This window comes from Alosa pseudoharengus, unplaced genomic scaffold (assembly GCF_046254945.1).
Source record: "Alosa pseudoharengus isolate Yale_2024_CS ecotype anadromous, Long Island Sound unplaced genomic scaffold, YU_APseudo_1.1 YU_APseudo_1.1_scf_16, whole genome shotgun sequence".
In the NCBI taxonomy this organism is placed as follows: domain Eukaryota; kingdom Metazoa; phylum Chordata; class Actinopteri; order Clupeiformes; family Clupeidae; genus Alosa; species Alosa pseudoharengus.
This window is the reverse complement of record NW_027468630.1, coordinates 20707003-20721767: the sequence shown is the minus strand read 5'-3', so window position 1 is coordinate 20721767 and position 14765 is coordinate 20707003. Positions and strand designations below refer to the sequence as shown.

Here is a 14765-nt window from a genome sequence, read left to right as displayed (position 1 = left end):
TGTGTGTGGCGAGACAGGCATGAGTTGGACGGCTCACGTGTGTGTGTGTGGTTCTCTCCTCAGGTCAGCGATATCTTAAGCCCCCGGAATGAGCCGTGGGGTGTGAAAGTGAGTGTGTATGAGTGTGTGTGTGTGTGTGTGGTCAGGTTCCCATTGTTGAGGCTAAACTTGGTGTTGGCAGAGTCAGCTGACTGGTCTTAAAGAGGTGCGGTGCTCGAGCCAAACGGCCACCAAATACAGCACGACTGAACCACAAGGGCATGGCTATTTCTGGGTCATTCCCTCTCTCTCTCTCCTTTCCTCCCTAATGCCCAATCCCTTCCTCCTTGTCTCTCTCTCCCTCTCTCCTTCCCATCTCTCTCTCTCTATGTTCCCTCTCTCTGCTCTCACCCCACCCCTCCTCTCTCTCCATCCATAACCTTTTATCCCTTTTCTTTCTCACCTCAACTGCCACTTTTCCTTCTCTCTAACCTCAACCTTCTTCCTTCCTTTCTTTTTCCGTCTCCTCTCTCTCTCAAATCCCTTCTTCCCTCTCTCTTCGTTGACTCAACATCGTCTTTGTCTATCAACCCAATCACTCTGTTTGCCCCTTCCACCAGTTTTCATCCCTCTCTCTCTCTCTCTCCCTCTCTCTTTCCCTTCACCTCTTGCCAATCTCACACTGGGCAAGTTCAACCTTCCAAGGAAACACGACACACTCACACACTCTTCCACGAAATAAAAGCCCCTCTGGCTGGAGGCTGCAGATGCTCCCCCCACTACCTCCCCTCCCTCTCCCCAGCTGACTGCTTGGCAAATGGGCTGTAAATTCAATCTGGCACACACGCTGCACTGGAGCTTTTCATATAATATAGAGAGAGGGAGAGAGAACAAACAGCACTGTCCATCTGATATTTAATGCAGAGAATACCCCCTTCACACACACACACACACACACATGGAGAGAGAGAGCAGAGGACATTGAGGACAGGATTTCCTACAGTCTTGATTGTTTGGAGAGAGAGAGAGAGAGAGAGAGAGAGAGAGAGAGAGAGAGAGAGAGAGAGAGAAATAAAGGGGCGAGTCTGCCTCCTCTGGTCATACTGGATAAAATATGGCAAAAATGCCTGCAATTTTGCAATTCAAGCTGAGCCAACAGGGGGAGCCCAAGAGCACTCCTGCCGACAGTGGGCTATTTTTAGCGCAACAGGGATTGGGGGATTTATTTATAGTGCTTCTGAGCTCCGTCATACAAACACATACTGTGGCATTCACACATGCAGTCACGCGCTGATGCATCCACACACTGCACCCGGAAATACAAAATACCATACAATTTGTATATAGGGCAACATAGGCCTATGCTAAACGCAGAAATATTGATTTTCTGTCCGAAAATTTGTGACAAAAAAGGTTGAAATCATTCATCTGGTCCAGCGCCTCAAGCGCGTCAGCGTGACAGAATCCTTAATATGATTTGAACAAAATGCCCGTATTGTGGAAACCAGCACTGCGCAGAGCGTTGGCAGGCGGGTTGACCTTGCATCTCTGAATGATTGGTCACCTGACTGCGCTGGATCTGGTGCATCAGCTGGCCGCTCCAGCACACTTTACGCACATCCCACGAGAGGAATAATAAATTATGGAGCATCTCTGCAGCACGCGCACACACGCTTGTACAAACACACACACACACACACACACGGTCCCCAGCATTAAATCAACACAACCGAGTCAAAATATGAAAGCCTCATGCTTGAGCAATTTAATCATCATTCGTCTTAGTGCAGACTATCCACTGAGGGAACTGTAAATAAATTACTACAATCCAAGCAAATGTAAAATGCGATTTGTCCTGTACTGAATCACATGAGCATTCTGAGATTCCTTGTGTCCAATAAATAGCATATTGATTGTTTACAATAATACTGCCTCTGTGGTAAAACCAATCTTACCGACACCAACAGAATACATGGATGTGAGGGGTGATAATGTGGTGCACTAGTCCCCCTAGTGGTGAAAGGAGAGAATGCAACCACGCTACAATCAGCCACAATCAGCTCATCGCCCTTCCTACTGCACCATAAGTAACCACAGTAGAAATCACAACAAATGGCGCTCCATCAGACACAGTGAGGGATCAAAAGCATGTCAGCTACAATTAGTTCAAGTTAGTTCCTGTGAAGCGTCCAATGTATGGGGTTTTCAGTCGGTAAGCACCACGTTAACGTTCATCCAGTGCAGATGAGACGGAGGTTTCCGGAAAAAGGGAGTCCGGTTCCAGTGAGGCCCAGGTAGGTAGACGGCTGCGGATGCTCCAGCTGGCGCAGAGTCGGTGCTGATGCGGCATGGTTCTGTAGCATCAGAGCTGGCTATCAGCTAGAGGTGGAGATTTATGCGGAGGAGGGCTGTGCTGGGCTGCCTGTCACGCCGAGAGAAGCACCATCAATCCAGTTAAGGGCACACCAGGACTCGTGCTGACAGACGCGTGCTCTTAAGAGCCTCCAGAGACACACACACACACACACACACACACACACACACACACACACTCAAACATAAAAATGTGTTGAATTTCCCCTTGGCTTGAATTTCCCCTTGGGGATCAATAAAGTATCTATCTATCTATCTATCTATCTATCTAAAAATGTGTGCACACAAACTCACACATACATACATACACGAATGAGCGTGCGGCGCGCACGTACGCACACTCACACACACTCACACACACACATTCCTTTACTGTCTGCCATGTCATTTTCATTTGACGATCCCCATGGTGGGCTGTAAGAGGGCACATGCCTGTGTCTCTGTGTCAGTGTGTGTGTGTGTCTGTGTGTGTGTCAGTGTGTGTGTGTGTGTGTCAGTGTGTGTGTGTGTGTGTCAGTGTGTGTGTGTGTGTCAGTGTGTGAGTGTGTGTGTGTGTGTCAGTGTGTGAGTGTGTGTGTGTGTCAGTGTGTGTGTGTGTGTGTGTGTGTGTGTGTGTGTGTGTGTGTGTGTGTGTGTGTGTGTGCGTGTGCGCGTGCGCGGATGCCGTGACAGCTACTCCATCCTCTGCAAGAAAATGGCCTCGGGTTGCCGTAGCTACCAGCAGCTGCAGATCAAGCACATAACCAGAGTGCACCACTTTACTCCTGCTTCAGCTCTTCAAAACACACACACAACCTCAACTGTCTTTATGCTAAAGTGCTTGTGTGGTGAGGAAATAAGTGTCCCGCTCTGTGTGTGTGTGTGTGTGTGTGTGTGTGTGTGTGTCTGTGTGTGTGTGTGTGTGTGTGTGTGTGTGTGTGTGCGAGCGTAACTGTGTCCATCTCTTAGTGTCCATGCCCGGCTAACGGTAGGGGAACGTGGGCGATGCCACCATGGCGGGCAGGACGGCCAGGTAGTTGGAGGGCACGTATCCCTTGTGCCCACGCGCCTCCACCAGGCTCCACTCGGCGTTGCCACGCTTGTCGTGCGGCTCCAGCACCCGTACCGGCTCGCCCGCACGCAGGGACACCTCGTGACTGCCGCGCGCCGTGAAGTCATAACCAGCATACACCTGTAGGGGGAGACAGAGAGATGGGAATCACCTGCTGAAGAGGATTCACTGGCTCAGCACATTTCATGTGTGCGTCAGGTATGCTCCACTCATAGAGAAGGTTATGTTCGTTGACCTTTCTGCACATAAATAAAATCACAAGACTCATGTCCAATGGGGGTCAAGCTGTCAATCACTTTGGTTAAAAGCTCCTGATGGACAAACAATCAGAGAGTCTTGCTACATCCTACGCATCTCATCTATCACAAACACACACAAACACACACACACACACACACACTGAACCAAGTTAATAGGTCAGACAACCCATGAAGGGCCGAAAGCTGTTCTAGTCAGCGGGTCTCTGAGCAGTGCTGGTTGTGGGGTATGCCCTTCTCAAAGTGCTGCAGTACGTACACACACACACACACTGCTGGTTGTGGGGTTGTGGCCCTTCTCAAAGCGTTGCAGGGGCCCACTGGTGCATCTGGTCTTGTTAACAAGGCCATGAACACAGCAGCATTAGAGGCCCTCAGAGCAGCTCTCCCACCCTCACTCTTCTACTCTCTCTTACACACACACACACACACACACACACACACACACACACACACACACACACACACACACACACACACACACACACACACACACACACACGACCAAACGCACAAACACATGCTGACACACACACACACACACACACACGACCAAGCACACGCTCACACACACACCGTCTAGTGGCTCACTAGTCCCATTAGTAAACGAGCGTAACAACAGCAAATATGTGCATGTGACAATCTCAATTCTTCTGAGAGAGCAGCCCTACTGCACCATCTGGTGGTTACCACTGGTAATGCAATATAGTCACTGCCTCATGTTAATTGTATAACAACACCACACAGAAACACTAATTAATAACCACTGAGGTTAGTAACAGACACACAGACACACACACACACACAAACCCTGAGAACTCTGATTAGTGGGCTAGCAGTGGTTTTGGAGCAGTTAGCATATTAATACAGAAAGGTCAAGCAACCACATCTGTCACACTTTCCAATCACAACTCCATTAGAACACAGAACATGTCTGGAGAGAGGCAGCACCATGTCCATCTGTAATGGACACACACACACACACACACACACACAGCTGGCAGGTGGTATTTCACATGAGGGAATAATAAATTAGTAGGGCCCTTTCAGAATACTAACAGCAGCCAAGGAGAAGAAGCTGGTCTCTTCCATTCTACTGTCAATCAACCAAACACACAAAAACAGACAGAAACACACACAAGCACAAATACATAGGCAGACAGACAAACACACACACACAAATTCATGCTGAGGTGCTCATAGCTGATGCCAGGGCATCAATCCTCCGAGAGTACAGCTCCTCTGACAGATTAATCAGAGAGGATTAAAACACTCTGTCTCTCCTCCTGCCCCAAAGCACGCCCACGCGCACACACACAAACACACACACATACACACACACACGCAAACGCACACACACAAACACACACCATACCCATGAACACACACACATACACAAACACACACACACAAACACACACACACACATATACACACACACACACACACACAAACACACACATGTCTGTCTGCCTATGTATTTGTGCTTGTGTGTGTTTCCCGTTGTCTCACCTGATAGCTGGGCATTGCTATGGAGAAGCCTGGGGAGGGCGGGGTGGCGGTGTAGGAGTGTCGACGGGTGCCTGGGGCAGGTAGGGTGACTGACAGGTAGGGTGACGGCGACGGCGATGGAGGAGGGGGCTCCTGGGCACCGAGGTGGTAGCGCGCCAGCTTAGAGGCGGGCACATACCCCCGCGGACCTGAACACAAGGATTGGGAGAGGAGGATTAAGGTACACTGCCCCAACAAATGCCAACAAACACCAACACTTGGGTCAGTGTGTGCCTTCAGTCTGCGTTTGCTGGAGTTTGTTAGATGGAGTTGCTCAGGTTTCACATGTCCAAAGTCAGTCAGTCTTTTCAGTTACTGAAGGCTCTTGTGGATGGACAAAAAACAAGCTTCTTATTATTTTCAGTGCAAAACCGCTTACTCGATGCCCCATTACACACTGCATTGTCTCTGTAGATGGCAGCCATATCTGTGAAAGCAGTTGGCCACATGTGTTTGGTCAAAGAGTGAGAGGACATTATGATGGCACAAACCCGCTGGGGCAGGATGCTCCTCTAGTTCTTGAAGTGAACCAAGAACTAAATGCAAAACAGGGAAACATGAAAAGAACAGTACCAACAGTCACCACTAGGTGTCTCCCCTGACATGGCTCTTGCAGAGAGTATATATACGGCTCTGGGCTCTTGCAGTCATGCATCTTTACCAGGGGGTCAGGATTTGGGGAGTTGGCTTCAGCCAGTTAGCATTATGGTTGGCCATCATCTTTAAAAAATGGTGCCCAACGTGTCTCACTTCCGGCCACATTTTCACAAACACACTCAACGGTGCTCTTTTAAAGAACACTTCAACTCGTCTTTTATCTTTGATGTAAATTGGCCTGAGTCTGGAAATGTAGCACCAGAATACTCAGCCAATAATCAGTACATTACCAACTTCCGTTTCTTTGGGGTTGCGTTGGTATATCTGCTGTAGTAGTCATGGATCATGTCAGGAATAAAATAAGAATGTGTGAAAAGTTACTAGAAGGTTGTTCTCCCCCTTTTCCCCGACTTTGAACCCTGTTCTCTCCTTAAAGCTGACGGTCGGGAATCAAACTTCTTCTTTCCTTGTGGAGTCTCCGGTCTCGGACTATTCTGTCTGATATCAGGTGACAGTCTGGGCGTCTCTACACATTCTTAGTCAGGGCGGGGGACATACACAGATACAGACAGATATACTATAGAAAGAGGAGGAGGAGTGAACAATAAGACAGACAGAGGAGAGATAGATAAAAAAAGACAGACACAGAGAAATATACTATAGATAGATACATGAGAGACAAACAATAAGAGGAGAGAAAGATAAAAGATAGAAGAGAAACAACAGACAGAAGAGAGATGGGGGATAGAGAGAGAAACTGAAACAGAGAGGGGTGAGAGTCATACTGAGAGAGAGAGAGAGATAGATAGAAAGACAGAGAGATAGAGAGAGAAAGGGAGAAAGATAGAAAGAGAGCCAGAAAGAGAGAAAGAAAAGAGAGAGAAAGAGAGAAAGAGAGAGAGATGGCCTCAGAGCGGTCTTACCTCCAGCATCCACTAGCCAGCGGCGGCGGTCTCCACGAGTGTCCATCTCGCTCACCACGGCAACCAGCTCGCCCTTGCTGAGGGTCAGGTCAAGGTCGCGTGCGCCCACCACTGGACCGGTCAGCTGGTAAATCTTATCCCGGCTGTGGCGCCCCAACAGCGCTTTTAGCCGCTTCTGAGCTGGACTGCTGAGAGGCTGGGAGAGGACACACACACACACCGACACACACACTTAATATATGCAAATCACATTATCATTACCAACACCTGTAAGACATTTTTGCATTTATGAACTCTATGATGACATCATCCATTTGCCCTCATACTACATATTAGAGTGTAAGAGAATTCCATATCATATCTACTTCATCTGACTGAGATCACAGCGCCAGGTGTCTCATATATGACTGCTCTAACTTCCAGTTAGGTCCTCCAAGGCTTCAAAGAAGAAATGTTGTCACACTCACACTCATATTCATATTCACAACATATGTGAAACAATGGCCTCGCGCCTGACGACATTCTCTTGTTGGCATATTTTGCTTTCAAATTCTTTTTGGTTTCCATCTCTGACTTCTGCCCAGTCTTGGTCACTTGTTTGGGATTTAGCCCTATTATCCAGTTGCTGTTTGTATGTATATGCCTACCTGAAATGACCAGTTAAACTGATAAAATCAAACTGCTAAACACCTGTTTATCCGGCCAATGCCAGCCTATAATTTCCATGTTTACTGTGGTCTGAAATCTCCTCCCTACATTTTTTATTTTCTATTCAAGTTGTTTGTCTGCTAAACAGAACAAAATTAGCAACCTCAAAAAGTGTGTGTAATTACTGAACTCAGAGCTGTCCATTGCTGTAAAAAGTGATTTGAAGCAAGAGGACAGTCATATGAGATGTTAGCCAGAGCAGAGGTTTTAAGCAACCAGAGTCAGTGGACCATGAACCATTCCCTTCACCAACGAGCTAGGAAATGAATGGCTACTCTTGAGCCAGGTCACACATCTTCTTGTTGCTATGTATGGCTGTGCTGTCGTTGTGCACTCATAACACACACAAACACACATGCACACACGCACACGCACACACACACACACACACACACACACTTTTCAAAAATGACTGCTGAAGGCCAGTGTGGCAATCCATCAGCAATTTAAAACTAATTTCACCAACAGCACTCAGTCATAGTATGTTTGGCCTGGAGGAGGGACCACGGCCAAACCCCATGACGGCAGGGACAGATAACTGGAGGTGGAGGACTGTATTAAGAAAGCTATAATATTCACCACCACCACCACATCCTTGGAGCTTGAATACATACATGTGTGTCAAGTGTGTGTCTGTTTGTGTCTGTGAGTGTGTGTGTATTTTCCTTGCCCGTGGAAACATTCCTAGCAACAAACAAGTCCCCACCCAGCAGCAGATAATAGTCCGTTGTGTATAAGTGGCTATATGTGTGTGTGTGTGGTGTGTGTGTGTGTGTGTGCGTGTGGGTGGGCGAATGAATGTGTGTGCATGTGTGTATGTATGGGTGTATACAAGTGTGTGTGTGTATATGACTGTGAATCAGTGTGTGTGTGCGTATGACTGAATCAGTGTGTGTGTGTGTGTGTGTGTGTGTGTGTGTGGACAGACCTGCACAATGGGACCATTGAGCTCGTCCTGGACGCTCTGACACAGACTCTCCAGACTCCGCCCTGCCTCCAGAACCGAGCTCTCAGCCCACTTCCAGAACTCTCTGGAATCCATCCAGCTGTGAGGGAGCTAGAGGGCAGAGAGAGAGGGGAGAGAGAGAGAGAGAGAGAGAGAAAGAGAAAGAGAGAGAAAGAAAAGGAGAGAGTGAGAGAGAGAGAGTTAGTTTAACACCAGTCCAACAGTCCAACTAAATGACATGATAGACATCATCTGAGTCAGCTACACAAAATGTCATGACTTCATGGTTAATGGTATAATGGCTATTCTGCCATATATATTTAAAGCACCGTCAGAGAGGATAAGCCAAGTGTCAGCAACCTTCCCAGTAGACTGCTGTGTATTTCCAGTCAGTGGGAGATTTGTCACATTTCAAATCATTTCTGAAAAATGTTATTCTTAGAGTTGTCCTCTATTTTACCCTGAACCTATTTACCATGTTTCCACCACTGAGCACAGGGCCTATTTTATTGTCCATTTCTAAAAAGGCACTGTAGCTCTCCAGTACTTGCTTGGTTTCTGACCCCTTGACCCTTGTACCTGCAAGTGTGTGTGTGTGTGTGTGTGTGTGTATGTATGTGTGTGTGTGTACAGTACCTGCTGTGTGAAGCTGTTGGCGAGCTGCTCCATGTCGGTGGACAGGTCCCGCAGCAGGCAGGACAGGTTGCCCAGAGTGGCCAGCAGCAGCTGCATGGCGCGGCCGTTGAACTGGGGCAGCTCGTTCAGGAGCAGCGCGTGGATGGTCCGGTAGGTGTTGACCACCGCCTGCTCCTCGTAGCTCAGCGCGCTCTTCTCCTCCAGGACCTCGTAGTCCAGCAGCTTGTCTCGACGTTTGCGGATCAGGTTCCGAGGACCGGCCAGCAGCTCACGCAGCGAGCCCAGCGGCTTGAAGACCAGAGACTGCAGACGCCGCTCCTGGACACCACAGTGAGCACAAGCTTAGAGTTAATGACCTTAAAGAGTTCAATAAGTTAAAGGTGCAGTCAGCGACTGTGCAGGAAGTCACATTTGTTTGTGTTTACGTTAAAATTTATTGGCAAACTCTCCTGTCCAAAACAACGTACATTATATTTTAACCAAGGACCAAACGAAACACACCAGAGAGGTAGCTCACCCCTCCCTTCAGTATTCGCCAGAGAAACTCAACACAGGGTCTCGTGTTTGTTTGGGGGACAGGCTGCCCCCACTTTGTTTGCTTTCAGTATTTGGAGCCAGGGCTGCCTACAGAGACCAGGTATTTTTACAGTGTAAACACGGAATGGGCAGCTAGCGGTCGTGAGGAGATGACTGCTGAATGTGACAAAAAATTTTATAAGCTGGAAATTGTGTATGATCGCTGACTGGACCTCTAATGAACTCTCAATCTGAGATTGGTAGAATTGGAGGTATTTAAGCCCATGACGAGACTGATTCACCAACATATGAACACAGCTAGCATGTAGCGGCCAGTGGCCCTCATAACCGCTCTTAATCTCTGTCACTATATAGCAGTGTCATGCTATCAGCAGACACCATGGCAGCAGTAATATTCCAGCCGTCATGACGATAACTGATAATGTTGACATGACCCTGCTGTACAACAGGAACTAACAAAATCATAAAAGGGTACCACAGGATAAGACATCAGCAATGACAACGTTTATGACATGGTTATATGTTAGTCATATGACAGAGAGAGATGAGATGGCTTCGGTCTGTGCCATCACTGTCCAGTGTTGTTGGATCTGATGTGTGTTTGAGGAGTGAGCGTGTGGACTCACAAACTCTGGGTAGATCCACTGGCGCAGCGCCACGGCGATCTCACGTGAGAACAGCGCTCCCTTGTCCGCCTCCATGTCCAGATCATGGTCCTCAGCACGACAACTCTGCAACCTCTGGACACACACACACACACAGGAGAAAAGACAGCAAGTATCAGTCTGCAATCTCTTTCCCACACTCCCCTCTGGACACAACATTGGCTGTCTGAAAACAGTTGTGACTACAATGGTCCTTATTTTTGCATTGAGGAAATACTGCCCTAAAAAGGATTTAAATGAGCCTGGAGACTTCAACAATGTAATTACTATAAAGTACTATGGCACATTTTCCAACTTCCTCTGGTGAATGTGAGTTGTTTTTCTGTCGTGCATAGGACGCCCAGGGCTAGCCAGAACTCCTGCTGAGTGTGGGGGGATTGTAAAGTTGATCTGCTAAAACTTTGCCTCTTACACTCAAAAGCAAAAAGAGGATTAAGCAAGTAAGTCAGCTCTATCCTCTTAAAGCCTAGAACAGCCATATTTTCCTGATTCCAAAATCCACTCTATTCTATTCTACTCTATTCTATGAGGTTACAAATGACATGGCAAGTAGCATCTCAATGCATGTACTGTATGGCTGTAAAAAGCAGACACAGACAATGTTTAAACTCAGAATCCAGGAAGTCATTTGAACAGTGAGATAAGAACAGCTGTAATACTGGATGGTTGGTTGATGATGGTTGCCCACCCATTTAGACAAATAAAGTGTAATGGCCCAATCTTACCTGTAGGTGGCTCAGGTACGCTTCCAGGTTTTCATGCAGCTCGGAAACGCCTCTCTCAATAACAAAGAAATAAGCTACTAATGTGTCAAACTCCTCATCCTTGGCCTGAAACAGACACAACAACAACAACATTACTAATACCTCTGGGACTGTATATTTCATTAAGCAAACTAAAATGGCTAAGGACTGGCAGCATCATTATGAAGTGGTGCAGGCAATGCCTCCCTGTGGTGCCCTTAGACTGTAATCTAGCTGGCAGCGGTCCAGGTCAATAAATCATGAAAGCGGGCTGCACTCACACTAGCTGCTGTCTGAGTAGTCGTTCCTCAGGATAAGTAGGATAGATCATCAGCAATTTCACACTTAAATGTTTCATTTGAACAAATTCTTGAATAGTCAGGTTTTGGTTTTAAACAAAAGTTAGAGAGTTACAACATATCTATATCTATTCATACATTTCCAAAATAATCCCTTTTATTTAACCCTGCACACAAATGGGCTGTGTTTGTGGTGTGTGGGTGTGAGTGTGTTTATATATATGTGTGTGTTTATATATGTGTGTATGTCTATGACGAAAAACTTGCTAAGGTGTGGGGCTGCTCCAGACCAAAGAGTGACTTGTGAGCTCAGACTGGCTGAGAGACCTAGATTGATAAGGCTCATAAACAAAGCAGGAGTCCTCCATCCCCGCAGTAACCATTCTAGAGCTTAATCATTAACACATGGCATGGAGGCGTATGTGGAGCCAGCACAAAGGCCTCAGGTGGAAGGTGTCTTGGGCACGCGACGTCCAGTAGTACCTGTGGCACCATGCCCGTCTCGTGCTTGAGGAACTGGCTGAGGCGCGCTGTCTTCTTGGCGATGCTGTGTCCACTCAGGCGGTTGATTTTGTCTCGGATGGTCAGGGTCTCTGTCCGTTTGTACTTATCAGCTGAAACACGCCCCCAGTCAGAACAGTCAGACAAGGTCATCCTCAAACACAGGTAAGTTGATGATTTAAGGATAAGGATAAGGATAAGGATAAGGATATATACTTTTTTGAAATTTGGAAATTTGGTCTCTGCATTTAACCCAATCGGTGAATTAGTGAAACACAAACAGCACACAGTGAACACACAGTGAGGTGAAGCACACACTAATCCCGGCGCAGTGAGCTGTCTGCTACAACGGCGGCGCTCGGGGAGCAGTGAGGGGTTAGGTGCCTTGGTCAAGGGCACTTCAGCCGCGGCCCTGGTCGGGGCTCGAACCGGCAACCCTCCGGTTACAAGTCCAGAGTGCTAACCAGTGGGCCACGGCTGCCCCGTAATTTGACATTGTAAAACCTAGTCAGGCAGGCAGGCAGGCACACACCAGAGGCAAAGTCCACCCCCACACACACACATTAATGTATGTACATGAAGTAAGTAATGTCAAATGATTTGACATTGTAAAACCGAACACATTACAATCCAAATCTCAATGCATCTTTTACATTCCCCCTTTAATTATCTATCCCGTTAAAGAGATCCTGAAATCTACAAGCAATTAGCAGCTACTTAAAATGAGACCCGCTGTCCAAACCTCCCTAGTGAGACGGTTTAATTAGTGCAGTGTGAAGAGAGGTCTGCAGTGGCACCTCCTCATTAGCACCCAACAGCAGTCACAGCTCTCCATTACAACTTACTGACCACACAGGACCTCCACACACACCAATCTGCTCATAAGGGGCCATAGCAGACATCCTCCTCTTAACTACTCCTCCTAAATCTCTCTTTAATTCTATATTGTACCCCCCCGCCCCCCGCGCCCCTCCCGGAGAATTGCACTAACCTATCCCACTCATAGTGTTATATTTATTTGCAAATGTACATACTGTATTTATAGTTATACATAGCCATATTCTACTGCTCTTCATTCTATTTTTACTCTGTTTGTATTCTTTTGTGTTTTTTTTTTTCTTATACAGTATGTTAAGTGAGTGTTGTACTTTGAGAGCAAAGATTAACTGGAGTCAAATTCCTTGTTTTTTTTACACAAACCTGGCCAATAAAGCTGATTCTGATTCTACTTTTGTAACGTTTCTAACAACCCAACCCAATTGTCAGTAAGGTAAAACTGACCTGTCCCACGACAGTCTAACCCCAGCTCACGTTCCCCATTAGTGGGTGAAAAATCCAACGCTTGGTCAACTCTGCTTCACAATGATAGGAAGAGCCGACATCAAAGGATCAAAAAGCAATGTCGCGATGAACACTTCAATTCAATTATACCTGAGGTGAGTTTTCTGACACCTAACATAGACTTCCATCCATTTCCTTCCTCTACCACCTCCTTCTAATTCTTCTAGCACTTTCTCCTAAATGAATATATGTAAATGTAAATGTAGCCATCCCTCCATTACTCTTCCACTTGACACCCTCACCCCCCTACCCGCCCCCCCACCCCCCCACTCACCCACTTCCCGGAAGCGTTTGTACTCGTTGATGCGGCAGTTGAGCTGCACGGCGATGTGCGCGGCCTGGGTGAGCGTCTCATAGGCCGGGTGCGTCGGCTCCGTGTGCTTCTGGATGGTCTGCAGTAGGAGCGGGTAGCGGGCGATCCGCTGGACTGGCATCACCAGGAAGAACGTCAGGTTGGACGCGTTGATCTCTGGCCTAAGGGGACGAGAGGGTAAGGTCAGGCGTGACAAAGTGCAAAGGTAAAAAAATATCATAACTATCGCTATGATACAGAGTCTGAAAATGTGGAAATAACATATTGTTCAATACCGCAATGTAAATACATGGCAGTATATCATATGGCTAAAACATTAATTATTATTATTATTATTATTAATTTACCACTCTGGCAGCATATATAACAGTGTGCGGGTATCTCTATTTTTCAAAAAATATTATTATGAATATTAATATTATTAATATTATGAATTACTACACTTTCTGAATAGAATCTTAAAAGGATGTTTCACAATGTTCTTGACAGGGGTGCTTTCTGAGCTTTTCCTGCAGTGAAAGCTACTCTCACATTCCAGTGTGTGTCCCTCCTGGAGCAGGCTGATGAAGTGACCCGTGCTTGACTGTGAGGAGGGCGAGAGGGCAGGGGAAAGGAGGGGTGAGCCGGGAGCTCACTAGTGCCCACTGCCCAGTGTGATACGGTGGCCTTCATCTGAACTCACACAACGTCAACCGCGCGAGGATGGAAGACCACAGAAATGAGGTGGCACACAGGTCTGTAGCCAAGTCAGTTCCCACACAGACACACACACAGGTCTGTCCTGAAGTCAGTTTTAGCACTGAGACAGACAGCTCAGTTGCTGTAGTCAAGACTGACACAGACACACACACACATTCCCAAAGACTTACGACGTCCTGCTTGACTTGAGGGCAGCCGTGGCCTACTGGTTAGCGATTCGGACTTGTAACCGGAGGGTTGCTGGTTCAAACCCCGACCAGTAGGAACGGCTGAAGTGCCCTTGAGTAAGGCACCTAACCCCTCACTGTTCCCCGAGCGCCGCTGTTGTAGCAGGCAGCTTACTGCAACGGGATTAGTGTGTGTGTACTTCATCTCACTTTGTGTTCACTGTGTGCTGAGTGTGTTTCACTAATTCACAGATTGGGATAAATGCAGAGACCAATATTCCCTCACAGGATGAAAAGAGTATATATACTTATACTTATGGGCGACACTAACCTCTGTAGCACCCTGTACTGTCACACCACCATCCTGCCTCCCTTCCCTACCTCTTTTTTTCTCTCTCTCTCTCTCTGATCTCCCCCCCTCTATGCTGAGAGCCACAGGCTTGGCTGGCTGTCTCAGCTGCTTGGCGCATGATTTGAGT

The 14765-nt window shown here is 47.2% G+C and overlaps 1 protein-coding gene across 2 annotated transcripts in view; it reads right to left on the bottom strand.

Moving 5' to 3' along the window:
- Window positions 1–1719: 1719 nt before the first annotated feature.
- arhgef37 (Rho guanine nucleotide exchange factor (GEF) 37) overlaps window positions 1720–14765 on the bottom strand; it is a 31042-nt gene continuing 17996 nt past the window's right edge. For both annotated transcript variants that reach the window (XM_076287396.1, XM_076287394.1), the window contains 9 exons: window positions 13382–13581; window positions 11749–11879; window positions 10949–11053; window positions 10185–10298; window positions 9022–9339; window positions 8368–8496; window positions 6732–6927; window positions 5173–5360; window positions 1720–3523 (listed from right to left, as the gene is read on the bottom strand). In XM_076287396.1, coding sequence (XP_076143511.1) covers window positions 3314–3523; window positions 5173–5360; window positions 6732–6927; window positions 8368–8496; window positions 9022–9339; window positions 10185–10298; window positions 10949–11053; window positions 11749–11879; window positions 13382–13581 — 1591 coding nt within the window. In that variant the 3' untranslated portion in view covers window positions 1720–3313. The remainder of the gene's footprint in view (window positions 3524–5172; window positions 5361–6731; window positions 6928–8367; window positions 8497–9021; window positions 9340–10184; window positions 10299–10948; window positions 11054–11748; window positions 11880–13381; window positions 13582–14765) is intronic.